The 23,750-nt window shown below is 34.5% G+C and overlaps 4 protein-coding genes and 1 non-coding gene across 6 annotated transcripts; 4 read left to right on the top strand and 1 right to left on the bottom strand.

Moving 5' to 3' along the window:
* Window positions 1-2,990: 2,990 nt before the first annotated feature.
* LOC130739908 (hydroxyproline O-galactosyltransferase GALT6-like) lies at window positions 2,991-7,784 on the top strand. The gene is made up of 7 exons (XM_057592375.1): window positions 2,991-4,194; window positions 4,794-5,026; window positions 5,108-5,398; window positions 5,499-5,627; window positions 5,745-5,918; window positions 6,677-6,784; window positions 7,110-7,784. Exons 1-7 carry the CDS (start codon window positions 3,423-3,425, stop codon window positions 7,317-7,319), a joined length of 1,917 nt encoding a protein of 638 aa, XP_057448358.1. The 5' UTR covers window positions 2,991-3,422; the 3' UTR covers window positions 7,320-7,784.
* Window positions 7,785-9,330: 1,546 nt separating this feature from the next.
* LOC130739909 (uncharacterized) lies at window positions 9,331-10,707 on the bottom strand. Its single transcript, XM_057592376.1, has 2 exons — window positions 9,767-10,707; window positions 9,331-9,550 (listed from the first exon to the last, which is right to left on the bottom strand). Exons 1-2 carry the CDS (start codon window positions 10,593-10,595, stop codon window positions 9,495-9,497), a joined length of 885 nt encoding a protein of 294 aa, XP_057448359.1. The 5' UTR covers window positions 10,596-10,707; the 3' UTR covers window positions 9,331-9,494.
* Window positions 10,708-12,146: 1,439 nt separating this feature from the next.
* TRNAG-GCC (transfer RNA glycine (anticodon GCC)) lies at window positions 12,147-12,217 on the top strand. The gene has a single exon. It is a non-coding gene; the product is annotated as a tRNA-Gly (tRNA).
* A 1,788-nt stretch (window positions 12,218-14,005) lies between these two features.
* LOC130739907 (glutathione S-transferase U17-like) lies at window positions 14,006-17,373 on the top strand. Its single transcript, XM_057592374.1, has 2 exons — window positions 14,006-14,405; window positions 16,773-17,373. The coding sequence occupies exons 1-2, from the start codon at window positions 14,085-14,087 to the stop codon at window positions 17,151-17,153; spliced, it is 702 nt and encodes a 233-aa protein (XP_057448357.1). The 5' UTR covers window positions 14,006-14,084; the 3' UTR covers window positions 17,154-17,373.
* A 753-nt stretch (window positions 17,374-18,126) lies between these two features.
* On the top strand, window positions 18,127-23,633 carry LOC130739906 (uncharacterized). 2 transcript variants are annotated; one of them, XM_057592373.1, is made up of 15 exons: window positions 18,127-18,292; window positions 18,390-18,510; window positions 18,633-18,785; window positions 18,898-18,996; window positions 20,510-20,611; window positions 21,130-21,273; window positions 21,663-21,757; window positions 21,833-21,962; window positions 22,054-22,158; window positions 22,491-22,597; window positions 22,675-22,726; window positions 22,836-22,925; window positions 23,002-23,086; window positions 23,168-23,232; window positions 23,342-23,633. In XM_057592373.1, exons 2-15 carry the CDS (start codon window positions 18,403-18,405, stop codon window positions 23,426-23,428), a joined length of 1,422 nt encoding a protein of 473 aa, XP_057448356.1. In that variant the 5' UTR covers window positions 18,127-18,292; window positions 18,390-18,402; the 3' UTR covers window positions 23,429-23,633. The 2 variants fall into 2 exon arrangements, with proteins under 2 accessions (XP_057448356.1, XP_057448355.1); XM_057592372.1 differs by having other exon boundaries at window positions 18,128-18,292; window positions 18,379-18,510.
* The last annotated feature ends 117 nt before the right edge of the window (window positions 23,634-23,750 follow it).

Here is a 23,750-nt window from a genome sequence, read left to right as displayed (position 1 = left end):
AAAATAACTATACATTAAATGGTAACCCTTTGATACATCCAAGGGTTGAAAAAATAAGAGGAGAAAAGTGTTTCATAATATATGTTTCATTCTTATAATTATCGTCGTGGGATATATCATAATATATGTTTCATTCTTATATGCAATGTGTAATGATCAAAAGTTTGATCCGGGGACAGAATAAGCAACTTGATATTTTGTTGACTTATACATTATTGTATACATTACTAGTGCTTTTAGATTGCTATGAGATTACATTGTTTTGGGTTTAAAAACCATATTCCTTAGAAAACCTCCTTTACTCACATATATTTATAAAAAAAACTATGATGAGAAGAAACTATATTCCTAGAAAAAGAATAACAAAAAGTTGACCACCGACCCATGTGGCAACCTGAGGATCTGAGGTGTGTGATTCATGACCACGTGTACCCAGGTAGCTCATTAGAGAAGCTTTTCATGCCACAAGTAAAGTTCTCTCTCACTTTTTTCATGGGAACTATGAATTGATATTTTGATTATTTTTAGTAAAAATGTATTTATTATTTTGATAGTTAAGAGACTTTGACGTCAAAAAATATGTGTACTTTCTACATTTGATTATAGGTCATTTTTAAGTAGCACATGTAATGCTGTGTGGCCCCACAAATGGAGATAAATAGTAAGATGAAATGAACAGAGAGAAGAAGAAAATATGTACTACTACCTCTTTAAGATAATTAATTACAATTGACTTATATATCTATTTATAGCCTAATAATAAAAGCTCGTGGGAGGAGTTAGTGCGGATTTGAGATAAAATAGAAATTGAATCAATGAATATACTAGTAATAAAACCGGACAATGAATATAGCATAAAAAATAATTTCTTAATACATCCATAAAAATGTTAGGCAAAAAAGTCAAAACAAATTATTTTTCATTACATAAAAATAAATGCATTTTTGAACTTGTCTGAATCAGTCGCCCCTAGTAAACTCTATTTCAATAATTCAATTACAGTAAAATTCTATTTTAATTTTAATAGTTGATTAAATTAAATAAAGGAAAAAAGATTCTGATTATGGAATCCATGTCTGCATCAACCGCAAGTGCTGTAATGCTGTGTGGCCCCACAACTCCTTCTCACGATGTCATTTTCACATTCCAACTTGAAGTAATGGAAAATTATGCAACCTCCATCTCCAATTCTCCTACCCATGTAAATAGCAAGTTTTGTAATTTTGTTTCCTACTTTCCCTCACCATTCCATTTCTAATCAAATCATAATCATAATTAACATTAATCTCAAATTAATTAACAAAATCTCAACCTTTACACAAAGACACACACCAAGCTAAGCTACGAAAGATAGATAACTCAGTTGACAACTCAGGTAAAGTATGTGGGGAGAACTCTCGACTTTGATTCTCACAGAGTACACTCTAGAGGAGGGATGATAAGTTTTAACCGTACTGGATCACGAATCTAACGACATCTAAATGGTGACCGACTGACGGGTATCGGAGGTTAATAAAATAAAATAAAGGGTTAATCATCTAATAGGTCCTTGTCTTTGTCTCGCCGTCTGAAATTAGTCCCTCCCCGGAAAATTTGCAAATCTGGGTCCCCTCGTTTGCAATATGTCTGGAGCAGGTCCTCGCCGGAGCCCGGAGCTCCGGCGAGTGATGAATAGACATGCTGACTGGGATAATAATACTTACGTGGATTTTAAAAATAAATAAAAAATAAAAAATAAATTACACATCAGAAAAATAAATTAAATTAAAAAATATAATCAATTAACAAAATAAATTACTCATCTTCATTTTCTTCATCATCTTCTTCAAAAAATTATAACCCCAACAATAAACAATAAAATCCCAAAAACACCAAATCTAATTTCCCAGGGTCTTCATCATCATAACTAAGTCCATAAATAATCAAAATCCAGAAAACAAAACCTCATCCCCACCATAACCGCCCCAAACATAAACAGAACAAGAAAAAGAAACCCATAAGTGCTGGTGGTGGCCAAGAAACCCAGAAATGGTGGTGGTTTTGTTCCTCCTCCTCACTGTAGCACATATCTTCTTTCATTTCCTCTTATTTTCCCCACTGCCTGCAACGTTTGGTATTTGCAATACAGACAAAAATGGAGGTAGCAGAACATAAGTAGTAGTTGCAACACAGACAAGAAGAAACACAACAAAACAGCAACATCATCTTCTCCTTCTCCTTCTCCTTCTCCCAACCGAAACCCCCATCCCCAACCCAACCCAACCTGCAACCGAAACTCCAAAAGCTACCACACCTCCGCCTCAAGCACCACTCCAAATCTGCAAACATATTGGCTTCAACCCCCACCTAGGTTGCGGGTCGGATCTGGGTTGTTTGGCAACCCGGATCTGGAAACGCGGAGCATGTGCGACGCGGCTCGGCTGTGGGGCGTTGGTGTGGCTGGATCTGCACCTGGAGCGTGTGCGACGCGGCTGAGGAGAGGAGCGGTGACACGGCGGCGCGAGGGCGGCAGAAGTTGACTTGCAGCGGCGACGCAAGGATTTGAAGGGCATCGCCATTTCCTTCCTCTTTTTCCTTTTTCTCTCACAAACAATCACTGCCTTTAGAAGAAGAATAAGAAGGTGGTGTTGGGGTGGGGGTTGCAGATGGTGTTTGGGTTTTCATGGGTCCTTTGGTGATGATGAAGAAGAAGAATAAAAAGATGAAGGAGGAGGAAATGAATTTCTGGGTTCTACAGGAATTAGGAAATTAGGTTTTCTAATTGGGGGAAACAATCTTTGTTAATCATATTAGTGTTAGTAAGTTAATTAGGACTAGTTAGTTTTTAGGGTTAATTAGGGGTCAATTAAATAAATATAACTGATTTGTAAATTTTTTTAATTTTTTAATTTTTTTTCCTTGACACGTCAGCCTCATTTATCCAGTCAACATGTCAATTCATCACTCGCCGGAGCTCCGGCCTCCGGCGAGGACCTGCTCCACACACTTTACAAATAAGAGGACCCAGATTTGCAAATTTTCCGGGGAGGGACTAATTTCTGACGGCGAGACAAAGACAGGGACCTATTAGATGATTAACCCTAAAATAAAAGACACACAGCAAGCTTTCATTCTTTTTTTTCCTCTCTTCTATGCATTGATTCGTGTGAGTGGAAGAAGCAAGCTTTTTCCACTATTTTGCCCCAGGTGCATTCCCCCTTCAAGGGTTAACATTCAACAAAAGCTTCCAACTTTGTTCAACAAACCCAGAAAAAAACAACCCCACCCCATTGATTCTGTGCCACTAGGTGGTGAAAAAGCTTGAATCTTTGGGGAAGTTGAAACCTGAAAACCCCACCACACCACACCCCATTGATTCTATTCCACTGGGTGGTGACAAAGCTTGAAACTTTGGGGTGTTGGAAGCAGAAAACTTGAAGAAGATGAAGAGGGGTATCAAGCTAGACCCATTTGGGCTACCCAACAGGCTCACACTGGTTCAAATTTTCATGGTGGTGATGCTTCTCTACATGCTCTTCATGACCTTTGAAATCCCTCTTGCTTTCAGAGCTGGATTAGCCTCTGAGAACAGTGCTTTGGGGCTTCTCACTGATGCATTGCCAGTGACAGTGCCACTGTTGCTAGAAGAGAACCACCAAATTGAAGCTTCTGTGGTTTCCACCTTGAGCTTCAATGGAACCTTCTCAGGGGACTCTGAACTTCACAAGGTGGCTAGTCACGCATGGCTTGCAGGGAAGAAGCTTTGGAGTGAGGTGGAGAGTGGGAAGGTTGAGATGTTTTCTTCCAAGTTGAAGTCTGAGAATGGTTCTGATTCGTGTCTGAATTCTGTTACGCTTTCTGGGTTTGAGTTTCGTGAGAAGTTCAAAGGGGTGATGGTGTTGCCTTGTGGGTTGACCCTTTGGTCTCATGTGACTGTTGTGGGGACTCCGCGGTGGGCTCATGCGGAGCGTGATCCTAAGATAGCGGTGGTGAGGGATGGAGATGAAGCGGTGATGGTGTCGCAGTTCATGTTGGAGTTGCAGGGGTTGAAGGCTGTGGATAAGGAGGAGCCGCCAAGGATACTGCATTTTAATCCGAGGTTGAAAGGGGATTGGAGTGGGAAGCCTGTGATTGAGCAAAACACTTGCTATAGGATGCAGTGGGGTTCTGCTCTTAGGTGTGATGGGTGGAAGTCTCGTGCGGATGAGGAAACTGGTGAGTGTTTGTTCATTGCATGATCATGTTTTTGTGTTTGTTTTTTCAATTGTGTTCAGGATAAATGATGTAGAGATTCTATTAGTTGATTTATGGGGGTTGGAAGTTTATTTTAGGGGGTTTCATTGTAGATGACAATGGGGACTCTCTTTGCAGATATGCATTGTAGTTCTTAAGTTCCATGAACTTGGTTTGTATAGTCTACATTTCACTTTCTGTTCTGTGCTGTGACTGTGAGTTAGGAAAGAGAAAAAAGGATTTAATTTTGATCCAACTTTTGTATGATCTCAAACGATGATTGACTGCCATAACTACTATCTCAAAGGTCTAACTTTTTAAAGTGTGCATGATTGCAAATTCTTCTACAATTATTGATTCTAAATCCAGAATCAATTGTGGGAGGAAGCTTCTTTCAGTAGTTTTTGGGTGCCAGAATTAAGTCCTGAGAAAAAAAGAAGCTGATCCAAATATGGTCAAATTGCACTCCGTCATTATCATTTTCATTCTCTTTGTTGAATCTGTACATTTTGTATGCTTTTTTTTCTTCTTGTTCCAAGCGACATTGTTTGTCTTTGCTGATTTGCTTTGATGTTATGAAGTTGATGGGCAGGTTAAATGTGAAAAGTGGATTCGAGACGATGATAATCATTCTGAAGAGTGGAAGGCAACATGGTGGTTGAACAGACTGATTGGGCGAAAAAAGAAGGTGACTGTGGACTGGCCATATCCTTTTGCAGAGGGGAAATTGTTTGTTCTGACCATAAGTGCTGGCTTAGAAGGCTACCATGTTAGTGTGGATGGGAGGCATGTGACATCCTTTCCCTATCGCACCGTGGGTACACTTATCATATCTCTTTCTGCTGTATGAATGCAGGAATTTCTTTAGTGTTTATGTTATATTCATATTTCACAGGGCTTTACTCTTGAGGATGCTACTGGACTGTCCATAAATGGGGATGTTGATGTGCACTCCATATTCGCTGCTTCCTTACCTTCTTCACATCCTAGCTTCGCTCCGCAGATGCATCTTGAATTGCTTCCTCAGTGGAAAGCTCCTCCTCTTCTCAATGTGAATGTGGAGCTTTTCATTGGCATCCTTTCTGCTGGAAACCATTTTGCTGAAAGGATGGCAGTGAGGAAGTCCTGGATGCAACATAAGCTAATCAAATCTTCAAATGTTGTGGCTCGGTTTTTTGTTGCCTTGGTAAGAGTGACTGCATTCTCCTACCCACAAATTATGATGAAAATAATCAACGAATGCATAATGGTTTTTATCTTACTTTTTTCTATTTCTCGTATGATAGCATGGAAGGAAGGATATGAATGTGGATATAAAGAAAGAAGCAGAGTATTTTGGTGATATTATTATGGTCCCTTACATGGATCATTATGACCTTGTTGTGTTGAAAACTATAGCTATCTGTGAATACGGGGTAAGTGATAGGAGAGGCAAATTGTTGCTTTTTGTATATATATATATACATTTCAAAATTTCACGCACCCTTTGATCTTGCAATATTGTTGGTTGTTATTGACACACTTTGTTGCAGATTCGAGCAGTTGCTGCTAAGTATATTATGAAGTGTGATGATGACACATTTGTCAGAGTGGATTCTATCATAAGCGAAGCAAGACAAGTTCAAAGTGATAAAAGTCTTTACATGGGAAATATGAATTACCACCATAGGCCTCTTCGACATGGAAAATGGGCTGTAACTTATGAGGTACGATTTTACTTTTTGGGTTTCTCTGCATTTGGGACTGCTCAGTTGCTTTTAATTTTCTTTTGATGCCTGTGTTGCTTATCATATGTTGTTGGATTTTGATGCACTTCTCATGTGGTTTCTAGGTTTTAAATACTTGCTTCGATTGGTTTTTTTAGTAGTGCATGGCTGTAAATGTCATGAGATGCTGTAATTGTGGTGGTTGTAATCTAACTAATTTTGCGTTTTCTACTTCTCCATGCTGTGTACTTGGATTTGAACTTTCTATGACTGATTTTAGGTTTATTGTTAGCATTTGAAAAATTTGTTAGTGCTCAAATATCTTTGTATAAAATCAGTTTAGAGGTATTCGGCTTTAATTAATAGTATAAGTCATGTCATTTGCCATTTGTTGTCAGACGAGTTTTGTTAGTTGACTCATTTGAATTGTACATCATTATCTTAAGTACTGTAATTTATTTTTAGTGTGTGCTGGGATATTCTGATTGGATTATTACAGAACATATACTTAACTGAATTCTCCATTCAGGCCTGAGCGGCAGAGTTTCACATAATATGGCTTCGATTGAATGAGCTAAAGTTACAGGCTTTTGGAAATTCTATGCAATAATATTGAATATTGATGACATTGTCATTCATTGTCTTGGTGTTGGTGTTGGTGTTGGTGTTTTAGTTTCGTTTATGAGACTCAGAAGTCATCTCATGTTCTCTGTAAAAGTTGCTGACTTTTTTTCCCAACTTTTTCCCATAAATTTCAGGAATGGGTAGAGGAAGAGTATCCTACCTATGCTAATGGTCCAGGTTATATAGTCTCATCTGATATTGCTCAGTTCATTGTATCTGAATTTGAGAAGCGCAGATTAAAAGTATGTCTGCAATTCATTGTCCCTTTTTTCCTATTCTGTCTATGGTCTCTACCTCTCAATGTGCTTTGTTGTATGTTCACGAATTCATGCATATGATTATCAGTATGTTTGGTTTCATGCTGAAATATTTCATAATCACTTCCCTCCCACCAAAGCTACAAGAAGTAGTTACTAATTTACTAATTACTATCAGAATCACTTCTCTCCTCAGTATGAAAACTAATCAGTTTTCCAAACACACACTGATAACATATTCTAGTTTATGCATATATTTAAGGACCGGACGGTGTTGGATATTAGTTTAACCAATTTCAATGCGGTGCAGTTATTTAAAATGGAGGATGTGAGCATGGGAATGTGGGTGGAGCAGTTCAACATGTCAAGACAAGTAGAGTATGTGCACAGCTTGAAGTTCTGCCAATTTGGGTGCATTGAAGATTACTACACCGCTCATTACCAATCTCCGCGACAGATGACCTGCATGTGGGATAAATTGCAACATCAAGTGAGACCACTATGTTGCAACATGAGATGACAAAAGAGGTTGTAAGTAAAAAAAGATCGAAGCACAGCTAGGCTAGGCAAGTTCTATGGTCATAATATATCTCTGTAAATACGCCCTTTCTTTGAAGGGTTTGTTTTGGGGGGTTACTTTGGTATCATGAAGACTGTTGTGCCTATTGGTTTGTTGTTTTGCCCCACTTTTTGATCCATCCCCCCAGGTATATCACATGTAGAGTTATAGTTGGGAAATGCAGAAACAACAATTGGTGAAGGAACAAATCAATGGTTTGTAAATTTTGTAACATCATAGGAGCAAAATGGCGCACAGGCGCAGAAGCAGAATAAGTTTTTTCTGCATTAACTTCATTTCCCTATGTTCCTTCACGCATGAGTTGTTGCTGCAGAAAGAAGAGGGGTATCAAGTGTCCTATGAACACTGCTATTTTGGAAGGCCAAAGCATGATGGTATCAGTACTCGAAAAACTTTAGTCCCGAAGTTCATTTTTATTTCATAGTTTAGTATATTTGAGATATTCATAGGGAAATTTTAGATTGGTGAAAAGGTAAATTTAGTGCAGAATTAATGTTAAAGGAAAATAAGAAATAAATAGAAGGGTCTCCATCCAAGATGAGGGGCATCGATTGTTCGCAATACTCCCTTTGTAATTTGTTCCTATATATCCTATAAATCTATCTCTCTTTTTTTCCTATTTATCTATCACTTTTATAATTTTAAGAGAGATAAGAAAAATTGAAGAGTTAGAATTCGTAAAAAAGATAAAGGGTATATAAGGAAGTCAGGTAATAATTTTAATTGAAACAATAACATCAATACTACTCTTAATAGATGTGTCAAAATCTTAAAGTGACATATATTAATTAACAGATGAAGTATTAGAAAACACTCAATAGTCATGAGTTGGGTGAGAAAAGTGGAAAAATCTACGAGAAAGTGGTGTTATGAGAAAGTTTACTCAAATAATATCTTAAAATTCAGTCAGATGTAATTCATTGGTTTATGGTTGAATTTGTAGGGAAGACATTTTAAAGCATGTTTAGTTGTAAATCACATTAGCTAGATTGAAATTCGAGAATGTGCGTTATGAGATTTTGTAATGCGTTGTACTTTTGTTGGGGTTCAGTTGGGTTTAACTTAAAATCAAACATTCAGTTAAAAGCAAGCAAATTCAGCTTTGCTCAAAGGAAACTTAAAGTCAAAATTGTCTTGAGTTTTCTAACCTTCACCAATTGATTGAGGTAGATAGATGTTGTGACATGCTTGATGTTCACAATAAACGACACCAACTTCTTCACGGCAGAACTCATCCATGTGGCAGTGGTGGTGTGGTAACGATGATGGTAGCACCTCGTATTCATTGAAAACAAGTTTTTCTTATTTTCTATTTTGATCATATTTTAAAAAAAAATTAAAAATATTTTCTAAATATCACCCAAACATATTTTTACCTTTATTTTTATTTTCTTTGAAATGAAAATTGAAAATGGACAAACCAAATAGGTCCTAAGATGTCATATGTTGTATGTCTATGTTAATACTTATTAAAATAATATGCTTGATGTAAAAGTAATTAAATTTTTATTATTGTGAAGAAACTAATAATTATTAGATACGTAGTTTTAAAGTATATGTGTTTTCCTTGTGAGAAGAATTGAATACTTAAATGTGTTTAGGCCATTTCATTTCATGAAAAGGGATGTGGGGATTGTGCTTCACTCCTTATTTGCAGCTTCTGAGGCACTACTAGAGATAAAAGCAAAAGAAAGAGGTCTTCACAAAGTTAGAGATTCTTTGTTAGCGGCTACATACCAAAGGCTTGGAACCCCATTCCAAATTCCTTATCATTTTCACTTTAAAGATTCACTGTACTAGCTGTATCACAAACTCAATGTTGGTCATGGTTGGCCACAAAGCTTTTAACCTTTGAAAAAAAGTTATGATCAGTTAGCGTTGATTAATTTTTTTTTGGAAAGACAACATTGATTAAAATGAAGCTGAATATAATGTCTATTAGGTTCACACATCATGAAAGGCAATGCATTTAAATTCCACAAAGGGTTTTCTTTTCTGACATTCACCAACTTCAGAATACAAATGAACTAAGAGAAGATTCAAATTACAAGTAGCATTTTGATTGGTTAATTGTTGAATCATGAGCTTGATTGTAGAACCACCATCCATAATAACTTACAAGAAGAAGCTAACCAGAGACCATGCCACAGGATAAATCAACCAAGCAACCCCTGAAAACACAAGGGTCAGAAAAAAATTAACTTTGGCCATAAAAATTTGAAGAACTAAGCTGCAATTGTGTTAAGTCTCACATTGACTAGAAAAATGACTAATGAAGTACTTATCAGTAGAAAGGAATCTTCACCTCTTGAATTAGTTTTTGGGTAGAGTTAGACCTCCCAAATTATAATAACTTGACAAGTAAGATAGAGGGTAATTTCACTTACCATTTCTAAAACCATTGTTATCAGATATGAAGAAACAATCTGTAGTTGTGTTAAACCCATTAGGACAGTTGCAGATAAATGAATTATAAGGTCCACTGTACCCACAGAATCCATTGCTCCTTTCACAAGCAGCACATGAGGGAGGATAATCATTTGTGACACTAAATTTATACTTGAGTGCTATTCCATAGTTCCACTTTTCAGGATCTGACTGCTGATCATTGTAGTTGTAGAATCCTGTGTACGAAGCGCATTGCAGCTTCTGCAGAACCATGTCAAACGAAGGACCAAGGTTAACCGGCGCGTAAACGCAGCACGTGGAGATTGGTAGATTGATAGTACTAATAGGCCTGCAAGAATATAAAAAATCACAAATTGGTGTGCTTTGATCACATTGAAGCTTGGAGTTGCTTCCATCATCATAGCTTCTTGATTTGCATATGGATGATGAGTTCATTGAACAGTCTACGAGAGCAAAGATGGTGCTGTCATCGAATGTGAATGGCGCGTCCCCATCTAAGCCAAAGCCTTTGCTTGGTAGAGTGCAAGAGCAGGTTGACATGGTGGGATCTGAGATGTGTATGAGTTGATTGGTGTAGTCAATTGAGGTAATTGGGTAGGAACCTGTGTGAGTTGTGAAGGTGAGTCTTTGTTCGCTGCAAGTTACATGTGGTTGGAAGCGAGGGTCGCCACAACCGGGGCCACTACCGAATGGGTACTTGAGAGTTTGGCCACAGTTTCTCTGGCAGATTTGAGCAAGGATCAAAGAAGGAAGCAGGAAAAGGAAAATGGAGAGAAGAGGAACTGAAGGAGGATAGCTAAACTCCATTGAGATTCTGAGGGAGGAGATAGAGTAAGAAGAGAAGGGACTAGCTAATAAGTTTGGTGCTAGTACTACTATTTATTGAGTTGTTGAAATCCTCAAGCTGTGAGTAATTCCATTTTTTAGTTGTGGAAATAAAATGAAAGCAATAAGGAACTAGTACTGTTTCTGTTAAAGAAGGATTTTTGGTTTAAACCACAAGTATCCTCCACTGAGACAATCTTGTTCGAGTCGGTTAGGATCTCTATGTGAAACAAAAGAAGGACTTCTTTAATGCTTTTGATGTTAATTCTGTTTCGCTTTTTGTTCTGAATTTTCTTTCACTTGTATTAGATTAATTAAATGATTTGGTTTTTACTAGTCATCATCTCTGTTCTTTATCAGTAGAATACTAGAATGGAGTTTTTCTCTTCTCTACCTTCATCTATAGTGTTGGTTAAATTTAAACTTTAAAATGTAACAAATAGACAAGATGCTGTAACACACATTAAATAATTTCAAATCTTATACTAACATAAATCACTTGATTAGGTAGCCTCTTATTAAGTTTAGATTTCAGTTTATACAAAATTAAATCAGCTTGTATATATGCTTACATACAATTAATAAAAGAAGCAACATATATATACCAACTTTTTCAGTCCCCAAACCAAGGGTTGCCAAACGTTTATGCTTTTGAAGGTTAATGATGAATGCAGACTGGAGAACACTTGCTGCTTATAACAAGCAAAAGGGAATAAAACTATAAGATATGGTTGTTTAGAATAATGTAGTAATGATTACATTTATACTTTTCATCAACTTTTACTCCAATCCCTATGAATTTCTTTGTTATTATTATCCAATTATCATCCACTCCTCAATTACATTGTGCCTTGAGCCATTTTGATTAAAGTTAGTGGAAGGAAGAATATTTAAAACGCAAATCACTTTTAAAGAGAATATATTCATCATCTATAATTCTACTTTTTCACTTTATTTGTTTATTGCACATCTTCCTTTGATTTCACTTCTACCAAACACAATTTAATTATATGAAAATTTCTCATGGAGTGGTGGCACAATTTCAATCTCTAGTATAGTTCACCATGTGAATCTTCTTTACTCTGAACATGCAGATTTTCTATCAACTATATGATAAGTTTTGTTCTAATGAACTAAGTAGTGTATCTTTCAATTGCTCAGATCTAGAACATTAACTGATCAACAAACAAAAAGTCAAAAACATATAATCTGTGCCTGCAATGGAAACAAAGATTAAAAAAAAGAGGGAACATTGTATCTGCAATTAGTAATTAATGTGATTGAGTGCAAGCATGATTCTTCTAAGTTCTAAAGCATGTCAGGGAAAACCTCTTAAATTTGTATTTTTGGTTGAATGAGCTGAACCTATTTATCACAGTATGGTCTGTCGGTTCATAGCAGGCTAGCAAAATCAGAACCATGATTTCATGCGGGGACTTCAAATTCCAAATCCAGTTCCAATCTCCCAATGCATAATCATCTTCAGGTGGAAAACCCGTTATAATAATTTTTCAATCTTAATTTGACATCAAAGCACCAGTGGTCTAGTGGTAGAATAGTACCCTGCCACGGTACAGACCCGGGTTCGATTCCCGGCTGGTGCACTTTTTTTGAAAATTTCTCATTTTCTCACTTATGTGAATCTAACGGAGAAATTAACATCCCTTTAAAAGGGGTTTGTGAAAGTATGTTATTGGCACTTTTTCGAAATAATTTTTTTTATCTTTTCTTTCAAAACATTTTTTCATTTCAGAAATCCAAGATGTAATTAACTTTTTTTCTCATTTATACCTTCATATCAATTTTAAAAAATTAAAACTTTGAATATAACATTCAAGTACAAAAGTTATAACGTCAAAAAAAAAATACAAAAGTATAGAAAGAAAAAAGGAGATACTACTAAAGATTTTTTTTCATGAATTCTACTTAAATCCTTAACTTTTAATCATAGTAAAACATTTTTATGAGATCTGATACTAATATCGTTCAATAACTAGCATAGTCAAATGATGAATTGACAATAAGTTGTTTGTTTGTATAATAACATGGAAATATATAAAATGATAGAGATACAAAACGGATGATAAGTTTTATGAGATTATACTAGATTGTTTGAGTTTTTTGCATTCTAGTTATTTAAATACAAATGAAGTCTAAGCATATAGATCATCTACATCGGTTCAACCATACTTCATGCATTCCTTACATGAGTGCTATCTATTCCTAAATATGAATTCCTCACATAATTAACAAACATCATTATCTTAAAGTTTATGTTTTCTATGACTAACAAATCTTAATTTATTCCTAGACATTAGGTTTATTAGATTACCAACTCTATTTGGGACTCAAAATAATTCGAATCTATGAAAATATCATAGGTGATCAATCTAAAACATAACATAAAGAATAAGAGAAAATCGTTGAATCATAATCAAAGGAACATGCTTTTGTATTAATAGAATCACATAGAATACATAAGTATCAAAATAACTACATCTAACTCAACAAAAGAGAGATTAGCTATCCATTTATATGGAAAGTTACAAATAAATAAAGATGGAGGACTAGAAGAACAGAAACTTCATGATGTCTCATCGCAAAATCCGACCTCTAGAGCTTCTTCTATAGTCTCCCAAGCATCTCTATTGTTTCTCTATATTTAGGTTTTACTAAAAATTAACGCGAAATAGCATCGGCTAAATACCGACATGAAATGACCAAAAACTTGTGCAAAAACCGATTTAGAGTCGACATTGTGCGGGCATTATAAGGCTCAAAACTAATCCTTAAATTGGCTAGAAGACCGACTTTGAATATTAGTATCGTCTAGGCTAACTCAAACCCGACGCAACTTGTTAGAGAAACATACCGACCCTAATTGTGTCCCATTTAGCGTCGGTCGTATAGATCGACTCTAGAACTACCACAATAACAACGGTTTCGACGCTAATAAGGAAATTTTAAAAAATATAAATAATGGTAGCTTAGTGAATTAGATGAATCAATCGTTTCGGTAAGTTTCTTAATTTCATCAGTGAAACTGTACAAGGGATCATTATTTCATATGTGAGTTATGATTCATAATAAGACTTTCATGGACAGATTGTCTTTACTGCTATGTTTGGTTAGGTGGAAGGAAAGGAGAAGGAAAAAAAAAAAACACGGAAACCGATAAATGAATTTAGACTAGCCCGGTTTTATTTCCTTCCCCCTTTCCTTCCACCCAACCAAACAAAACCGTAACAAGCTGCCGGTCCCGCTTGGATTTATTATTGTCTCCATCAGAGTGACAATCACCGCTTCATGTATTAAAAATAACAGTTGTGTCAAAGCAACATCAATCTTGAATTGACCTCGGATGCTGCATACCACAAATCCATTATCCCAACTTTCTTTCCTTCCATTTATAAACTTTCATTGGTAACCCAACAAAACAAACTAAGGAAAAGGGTTGCTCTGTCTTTCACAATGGCGGCTAGCAATGAATTGAAGCTTTTGAGTGGTTGGTTCAGTCCCTTTGCAATGAGGGTTAGAATTGCCCTTAACCTCAAAGGTTTGGATTACGAGGTTCTTGAGGAGACTTTGAATCCAAAAAGTGATCTGCTTCTTCAGTCCAATCCTGTGCACAAGAAAATCCCAGTTCTCATCCATAAAGATAAGCCCATATGTGAATCTGCAATCATAGTTGAGTATATTGATGAGGTTTGGAACGATGGTCCCTCTATTCTTCCTTCTGATGCTTATGAACGAGCCAATGCTCGATTTTGGGGTGCCTACATCGATGACAAGGTATATTCATTTATATTTCTTCAATTGATAATTCTATTACAATTGATTTTAATCCAAAATTAATTCTCAACAAAATTTACCTAAGTAGCATTTGATTATCTAAATTGATTACCGCTTTGTTGCACGAATACTCCTCTCAGATGGAGTGTCTCTTCATTAACACTCACACTCATTAGAATGACATTTGTACTTCCTAAGATGTTAGACTATTTTTGGCAGTGTATGAAAAAAAAATCTTCAGGTCGAACACTTGTAGGCTTGTAGCCCACATCCCTTATTTTACTAGACAATCAGTACTTTTCTTTATTCAAATAATAAAATATTTTTTATATCTTAAATTAACTGTGACATATAGCAGAAGATTAATTTGCTTCACTTGATAACTAGATATAAAACTCGTGCGTTACACGGGTATATATTGTTTTTAGAATATTTATCAACATTATATAAAAATTATGATAGTTTAAATAAAAATAAGAAATAGATATTAAATATTTTTTACTTATAAATTATAATAAAATAAAATAATTGTGTTAAAACATTTTATAATGAGTATTAGAGTTTTCTTTGTGTAAATAATTAATACTATTCAAATTTAATAATTAGCATTGAAATGATTTTAACAATTTAGAAATATATATATTTAATCATACAATAAATTATGAAGTGAATTTAAAATATTTTAAATTAATTAATAAGTTTTAATATCACCAAATAAATGATAAGAACATTTTCTTATGCGTTTTATCAACAATTAATTAACTTTAACTTTGATAATTACAATAAGTTATAGTTTTAATAGTCGAAAATATTATTTAGTAAATTTTTTTCTCCGTTATGCTTCTTTAAGTTGATCTTTTTTACTAATATATAATAGATCAAAAATTATATTTTAATAAACTTCTTTAAAAAATACACACACGTCATACTTAATAATGTTAATTTAAAAAAATTATAAATTATTTATTAATAAATTATAGCGGCATTTTTGAATTTTAAAACTATTTTTCTAAATTTTTTATTAATAAAATTAATTAATTTTAAGTATATATAAATAAAGTTTTCCATATAAAAATTTTATTTAATAAAATGCTATTCTAAAAATATCATCTTGTGTATACTCTATACACTTTTAATGTATATAAAATATTATTCTAAATGACTTAAATAATTATACTATATAAATTTTTTATGTATGTAAATTTATTTTATAAAATAAAACAAAACAACATTATAGTCAATATTAAACAACACATGTAACTATTAAAAATAATTCTAAGTATATCTTTACGGAAATAATTTAATCATTTACTAATTATGATATTTCATATATTTATTTTATATAAAATATATTACTCTATATAAATTTAATTATTTTCTCAACTTGAGGTCAATAATTAATATTTTAACTACATATAGAAATTTATTTTAGCTTTTAATTAAATGTATAGGAAATGAAGATAAATAAGTTTATAAATATATTATTTAATGTTGGTAGTTTAATAGTTTTTGACATTACAATTTATTCAGTTTTAATTTTATTATTTAATATATTTATTGCAAATGAAATTATTTATTTTTAATGTATTTTAATATAGAGGTAGGAATTACTTGATGTATATAATGCAAAAAAGCTCAAATCTCCTTTACATATATATATATATATAGATATAGATATAGATAGTGAGATTCTTTGGCATTTGATGAACCAAAGCTAGAGTTTTTTTTTTTTAAATGATGATTAAGAATGGGGTGGAAGTCGTTAGAGTTAGATAGATTATCTCTTTCTTTTTTTTTAAGAAAATGCTTACTTTGTCAAATGAGACTCATAAATACTCATTCCGACCTCTATTATAAGTCACTTTTTTTGAGTTTTTCTTGTTCCATAATATAAGTCATTTTACATTATCTATGAAGCATTAATTATATTTTTCCATGTTTACTCTCATATTTAATACTCCACATTCAAAGAATTTTTATGGTTCCCAAAATTTTGCTTGATTTTCAAGACCCTAGTTTAAAGGTAGTGGAATATTAATATAGAGATAGAATTTCATATGAGGGTGATTTTGGAAAGTTTTTTAAAAAACTACAAATTTATTGCTCTTAACTAATTTTAACAATTTTTCTTAATCTTAGAGAATTGGTTAAAAGTGACTTATAATAAGGGACGGAGGAAGTATTTTTTTAAGCTAACCCGTGTACTGCTTTTGGATGTTAGCGTTCTTTTTAGATGTTAGGCATTAGACATTAGTCGTGTCAGTGTATTGTATGTGCTTCATTGAAAAAAAAATACAAGATCCAAATAGGCTATTACTCCTTTTGGTTTTGATTGTTCATTTCATTGTTTTCCAACTGGGGGAGTAGTGGTTTCTATCCATGCGAGATATGCTAGGTGCTCAAGATGATGAGGCAAAAGAGCCCCTTTTTGCGCAAATGGAAGAAGTGCTTGGGAGACTGGAAGATGTGTTCAACAAGTGCAGTGAAGGAAAGGCCTTTTTTGGAGGGGAAACTATTGGATTCATTGATATTGCTTTTGGGTGCTATTTGACCTGGTTGAGTGTGACTGAGGAGATGACTGGGAGGAAGGTGTTTGATGAAGCAAAGTTCCCTGCTTTGGTGAAATGGGCTGCAACTTTTGCTGCTGATCCTGCTGTAAAGGGAGTTCTACCAGAGACTGAAAAGCTTATTGGGTTTGCCAAGTTTCTCCAGCAAAAAATGGCTGCTGCTGCAGCTGCTCCAAAGTAGATGGAATTAAATTAAGAGATGAAATTGTTATAAACTAGACTTATTCCCCACAATAATGTCTTGTGCTTTTGGATAGTGATGTTTAAAACAAATTTAGTGTATTTATTTGCACTGGTTTGCTTAAATTGAGTCAATTCGAAATAATTAGATGGACTTGTAAAATGCTTGAAATACTTTTTTTTATCCTATGAATCAAAAGTTTGGATGAGTTCAACTTCAATCACAATTACAGACTAGTACATACTTAGACTAGTACGTACTTCTGGGATTATACGGCACTTACAATGGTACAAATTAGAATTAGCTTTGGTCACCATTTTTCATGTCACATTAGCTCATTTGCTTAGAAATAGTTACGAATTTTGTATTTTAATTAAATGCAAAATTTCCATTCTAGCAATTTAAATAAAGATAAAACTTAGGTATAGAAGTACTTACAAATTATCCACAAACACAATTCTTACATCAATACGAAGAATTAAATACACATTTTTTAGGGAAAGTGATATGTCTTTCCTTACCAACCAAGCCAATGTGTTAACTCTTTAAACAAATAGTGGAACAAGGTGAATATGATGAACATATAGTTTTTCTAGAGTTTTAAATTTCTAGGTTTAAGGATTTGAGTTATGGAGAAAGCGGAAGAAAGTGGAAGAGGAAGAAGATGAAGGTGGAAGAACATGGATAAAAATTGATTAAAATATTTTTCAAGAGACTAGAATTGATGTGAAAAAGTCTACGTGGTCATCATCAGCTAACTAGGTTTGCCACTAGACCATTGACTGGTCAAAATTGATCAAAAATGACTTAATTTGATTAAAAAAAATTCTAAAGATCCCATTTGATGAAAAAAAAAATTAGAGACTCAATTTAATTCCGTTTACAATTTTAAGGACCAAAATGTTATTTAAGCCTAAATTTTATAAACCCACACTATTTTCTCCCTTTTCAGTTTTCACACAAGAATGTGTGTTCTTAAGAAATCCTCTTATTGTTAAGCTGTTTATTTCAGTAGTGAAAGCGACAAAAACCAGACAGCGAGTTCTTACTAGATTTGGGTGTTAGCTTCCGTTCCTATTTGATACACCCAGAAACCATGCCGGCTGATTCCATGGTTCTTCTTCCAACTTCCCATCCAGGTTCTTCTTTGTTGCTGTCATTTGTTTTATCATTTTTTTTATTTGCCTAGTTAGCTATCCTAGTTATTTATGATCTTCACTTTCAGAATTTTGATAGATAGAGCAAAACAATGGAAGAAGAAGGAAAAGTAGGTACTGTCAAATTGGACAGTTGTGGATACGAGATTATAACTTCATCTCAAGCATGTCTTTCAGCAATCAACTCCTACTACCATCAGGTACCAATACCATCATCATTGATCATCTCTCTCTGTTTCTGTGTTGTTTTTTCTTGGTCTTTGTTCAAAAGTCAAAATCCTTTGATTTTCTCTAATGGGATTTCTCTCTTTTATCAATGAAGGTCCTCATCTATGGCAGAAAGAGGTCTGTGATTCTTGAAGCAGTGGGTCATGATCAAAATTGTGTCTTGGCCAACACTCTAGCTGCCCATTTTGTTTACTCTCCTGCTTCTTCTCGAGCTCGCCCTTATCTTGATGCTGCTAATTCCTTCCTGGTAACCCTTCTTTTGTGCTTCCTGCAAATTTGATTTTTTTTGTACTGCCAACCAAAAACTGAAAGAAAAAAGGAAACTTTTCTTATGCCTGATTAGAAAATTGTTTTTACAGGAACATGCTACTTTATATGAGAAACTAGTTTTCGATACGATCAGTTATTTGGTATCCGAAGATAGGGACGATGATGTAGCTATTCAATTGCATTCTAAGGTGAGTCACTCTCACTAGGGGTCCCTTGAATGTTATACAGCAAACAAACACTCATTTTTGTTCTACATTACTATGTGTCATTAGTTTGAGGACCACTTTGATGCAAAAGATGACATTGAGAAATCAAGTTGATGTTAAGATTTTGCACTCAAAGGAACATTTTACTGGAGGGTTTAACTGATGCTACTTGTATCTTTAGGACCACAATGGGTATTTTATCTTTCACAATGGGTCTTATGTGATGGTCATTAATGTGTTATGTGTGAATTGCTTAAACTGGAATTTTGTGGGAAATAGACGAGCATTACAATTGAATGACGTTCCTGCTCACACCTAACTACTACCTACCTTGAGAGGGTGGTGTGAAATGCATGATCACTTTGGAGAGCTTCAAATTGGTTGATAAGAGTGTAGGAAGAGTGCAGGACATGTCTTTCATAGGGAGTGAGGGTTTGATAGTTGGTCACATGAATGTCATTTGGCTCAAGTGTAGTCTACTGGCTCATGGTAGTAGTTTCATTACATAAAGGCTCCAAAAATGGAGTAAGCTTTCATCTTGGCAACTCTTGCATTCTTGGGACCAGAGTGAAAACACCCACAAGAGAGAAGATGCAAACAGTTCCAGTCCACTTGCTCACATTGTTGGCGGCTTCAGCATTGTTTTCAGTCTGATCCCAAAGAAGGCAAGAGTTGCCAAGATATGGAACTTGTGCTGTCTTTCAGGTCATCTTTGTAAAGTAACGCCTTAATTTCTCTCTGAATGATGGACTACCCCCCCACCCTATGCATTAAGAGAGAAATCTACAAACAAAAGCTTTATATGAATCTCAAGTTTTTCTTGCATCTTTTAAATGTTATCCACCTATTGAATCCTCTTATTCCTTTAACATTATTTGGCATGTTTGAATCTTTCATACAAATGTTGTAGTTGGTTCATGTCAATATGTCATAGTTTTTTTTTACCATACTATCCCCACCTAGTAGGTGAGAGATTGATAGGATATTGTCTCTAGTACTAAAGACAGAAGTCCCTCTCAAACTCCAAAATCACTTACTTGAGGGATCTAGCCCTTTCTACTTGAACCAAAAACAAATTAGTGGTTCATGCTATGGAGGCAATGCCAAAAATGATTCCTGAAACTGAAATTCATACAAATTTTAGATGTATCATGTAATAACTGCTGAATATTCTGGTACCAACTGCATGACTCGTATATTACATAATGGGAAAGAGTCCAAAACCAAAATGCATTAGGTGAAGGATAAATAAATTTAATGTTGGCTTTTGCAAATTTGATGTTTTAATAGGACATTTTAATTCTTTGGAATTCATATCTATAGGAATTGAATTTTGAAAGTTTACTTCAGAAAGCTCCATCTGAAGTGGGGAGGGTACAGGATACTGCATACTGCTCTCTTTTTTGCCAACTCTTGTTGCCTGCTTTATGCTTTGAGATTCAACTGTAATTTACTCAAATTCTCATGATTCATGTGACCGGTTTGCATTTTGAAGCTTCTAGAAGAGTTCCCAAGAGATCTGGTTTCTCTAAAGAGAGCACAAGTCTTGTGCTTCTACATGGGTCGGCCTGATCTTTCTTTATCCCTTGTTCATCAGGTTCCTTTTTCAATTACGTTTCATTTCTGCTATAATTTGTTTATGCAACTAAATGTGAACTTTGCCTATTAAGTATACGATTTTACTGGTAAAAAACTTTTGTATCTTGTATATTGTTCGAAGTTGTGACTTGTGCAAAGGTTAATGTATAATTTATATTCCTTATATAAATGGAGGACTAGAAAATTTGCATCTCTGAATCCTATTCAATTGGAGTATAGAAAAGTTGATGTTACTAAGAATGTGCTTCTGTGATGCAATTGGGAATTGGGATTATTTTGCTGCCTAAATTTGTATTTTCCTCAGCAATGGTAATATGTAATCAACCTAAATTCTTAACCCAAAATTCTCGAATGATTTAACAGTTAATGTGTTATTTTTAGTATTTTTTTATTGAACATTTATTTATCCTTCACATATTTAAGATGTTCCAAACACTAGAATCAGCAACAATGTATTGTGCTTATTTATAATCTTACTCTTAAGTTCGAGTACCTTTATTCTTTTAAGTTTTACAGGTTCTACCTCAAAATGAAGGACAAAATTACATATATGGCATGCTTGCTTTTCCTTTGTTGGAGCTTGGACAAATGAAAGATGCTGAGAAAGCTGCCCAAAGGGGATTTGAAATCAACAAGCAAGATATCTGGTCACACCATGGAGTAAGTCAATGAATTTGTTAAATATTGGAATACTCACTCTTCCTTTAAAGTTTAAAGTAGTACTTATGTAATGCAATCTTTTAAGATGTTTTCTTAACTAATAAGATTTCAATTTTTGAATAAACTTCCACCTGTTCTTCTCGTTAATTTTGCAGTATAAATTTAATGTCTTTGAAGTTCCCTGTATTTCATGAGTCAAAAAATGGAAAGAAGCAACGGGGTCGGACAAAGATCAATCAATTAACCATTGATAAGGGGATTGACTCAAGCTTTATTTTCAGACCTTAAAATTTATGAACATAGATAACTATCAGAAATATGCAGTAACAAGAACTTTTCAGAAATTATAACCTAAATAATTAGTGTAATAATTGAATTTTGTTCTGCAGTTATGTCATGTTCTTCAGTATGAGTGCCGTTTTAAAGAAGCTATTCAATTCATGGAAGAATGTTCATCATCATGGAGCTCTTCTTCATCTTTTATGTAAGCATTTGAGTCATTTGACCATCACTTTGTATCACGCTCTATTAGACAGCTAGAGAATTTCCATTCTTTCAGGTTGACACACAATTGGTGGCATGTAGCTCTTTGTTACTTAGAAGGTAATGCTCCATTGCAAAGAGTGCTCGAGATATATGACAATTATATATGGAAGGAGCTAGACAAAACTGATACTGGGTCTGCAGAAGTACGTGATTAGATAAACTTTGTTTCTACTAATAGTTACTAAATACCTTACCTTTGTCATGCTCATGCATTCTAACCTACCCTGAATATAGGTTTACTTAAATGCTGTGGCTCTGCTTTTGCGGCTATGTGTACGTGATGAACTGGACATGCTTGGTGATCGTCTCAAGATTCTTGCAGAGTGTCTAACTGATCAAGTAAGTTAAGATACACACATGTTATATGCATAAAGGTCAAAGGATATGGTGATATGGTGATTTGGTATGTTGCTTAGATTTGCAAGTGGAAATATCAAGTTCTAAACTCTGCTACACTTTGGTTAGAGTTGAAACTATTTACTACCTTTTCCAATGTCTATTGGAGTTCGAATATAATACTGTAAAATGTAATTTTCATGTTTCTTAATGATGATTTTGATGTAGCTTCTGTATACTGCTTTATGTATCAGGGAAAAACTAAACTCTTTTCACAGTTTACAGATATATTTGGTAATTGATATTCATAATTCATGCATGTATGCTCTGTTCAGGCAAACTGGTATATGGAGTGGCACCTTGATGTATTGACAGTGTGGGCTTTGGCAAAGACTGGAGAAATTTACAAAGCAGAAGATCTTTTAAAAGGCTTAAGAGACAGGTGGGAGTGTAATATTTTGCAGAATTATTTCAGGTACAAAAGGGCATGGACCATAATTTCATGTTATCGTGCTGTAGGGTTTCGAGGATGACTAAAAAGAAGCAACAATTAATGCAAAAAGGAATGAAGGTATGATTTATTTAGAATGTATCAATTAGCTATGTTCAGATTCAGATGGACTGATATTTTTTATTTTTCTTTGTTAAAATGCATCCCTCCATTTTGTGTTTTACCTTAGCTTGCGGAAGCACTTTATGCATATGGAAGAGGAAATGACAAGCATGGAGTGGAGTTACTTGGTCCAGATTTTGACGCGAATGACTATAAGGTTTGTATTAATCATACCTTTTGTGTATTGTTGTGCTTATTTTGAAGTCTATGACATGAATGACTCTGCTGTGAAGATCATTGGGGCATCAGATGAGCAAGTGGATGTATTCAACGATGTTTGGTATAACATGTTGCTAAATAGTGGAGAAGCTGAGAATGGTAAAATCTCAAACTCATCTTCAATTTTAAAATCCATTAGTTAGCTACTCATCTTTACTTAATTTCTGAATTTTTACACAGCAATTGAAGTGATTGAAAAGCGAATCAAGAAGCGAGAAGGCATCCCATACACGTGGCGTTTGCTGGTACATCTCACCTTGCCCTTGCACCTTTTAATTTTGGTTTCAGATAAAGATACATAGGATCTGCACTAGCAGAAACTCAGTAGTGTTGTTTCTGCTTCAATTTTTTTAGGAGAGGGGATACAAACTAGCAAACAGGCCAGAAGCTGGAATCGCAAGCAAGCAGGCCAAGGCTTTGGAAAGTGCTTATTTTGATTAGAGAAATGATCCGGTTCACCTTGTATGTACATGTTATCAACACAATAAAAGAAGTAGCATATAAAATAAATGTAACGCGAATGAACAGAAATAAATGTAACTTCATCACAATGAGGCTTAAGTTTGTGATGAAAGGAATGTTTTGTGTTCACAGTCGTGGACACTTTCAAAACTTGCGTGCAATTTGAACTCTGCAAATTTTTATATTGACTTTTGACTGATAAAGCTAGGGAGGGAAGAAACAAGCATTGTGGAGAAAACGATAGTGGGTCACGGAGTCTTCAGCTGTCTAATTTGGAATCGCTAATCACGGGAAGCAAACA

This window comes from Lotus japonicus, chromosome 2 (genome assembly GCF_012489685.1).
Source record: "Lotus japonicus ecotype B-129 chromosome 2, LjGifu_v1.2".
Lineage (NCBI taxonomy): Eukaryota > Viridiplantae > Streptophyta > Magnoliopsida > Fabales > Fabaceae > Lotus > Lotus japonicus.
The sequence above is the reverse complement of the archived record's forward strand: the minus strand, read 5'-3'. Positions and strand labels throughout refer to the sequence as shown.

Excerpts from the sequence above, each read along its gene's own strand:
- LOC130739908 (XM_057592375.1), top strand. The coding sequence starts at position 3,423 with ATGAAGAGGGGTATCAAGCTAGACCCATTTGGGCTACCCAACAGGCTC. Across the intron at positions 5,399-5,498 it reads CTCGGTTTTTTGTTGCCTTG|CATGGAAGGAAGGATATGAA; the intron begins GTAAGAGTGACT and ends CTCGTATGATAG. Across the intron at positions 5,919-6,676 it reads AATGGGCTGTAACTTATGAG|GAATGGGTAGAGGAAGAGTA; the intron begins GTACGATTTTAC and ends CATAAATTTCAG.
- LOC130739909 (XM_057592376.1), bottom strand. The coding sequence starts at position 10,595 with ATGGAGTTTAGCTATCCTCCTTCAGTTCCTCTTCTCTCCATTTTCCTT. Across the intron at positions 9,551-9,766 it reads TAACAATGGTTTTAGAAATG|GGGTTGCTTGGTTGATTTAT; the intron begins GTAAGTGAAATT and ends TTGTGTTTTCAG.
- LOC130739907 (XM_057592374.1), top strand. The coding sequence starts at position 14,085 with ATGGCGGCTAGCAATGAATTGAAGCTTTTGAGTGGTTGGTTCAGTCCC. Across the intron at positions 14,406-16,772 it reads GTGCCTACATCGATGACAAG|TGGTTTCTATCCATGCGAGA; the intron begins GTATATTCATTT and ends CTGGGGGAGTAG.
- LOC130739906 (XM_057592373.1), top strand. The coding sequence starts at position 18,403 with ATGGAAGAAGAAGGAAAAGTAGGTACTGTCAAATTGGACAGTTGTGGA. Across the intron at positions 20,612-21,129 it reads CTTTATCCCTTGTTCATCAG|GTTCTACCTCAAAATGAAGG; the intron begins GTTCCTTTTTCA and ends TAAGTTTTACAG. Across the intron at positions 23,233-23,341 it reads CATACACGTGGCGTTTGCTG|GAGAGGGGATACAAACTAGC; the intron begins GTACATCTCACC and ends CAATTTTTTTAG.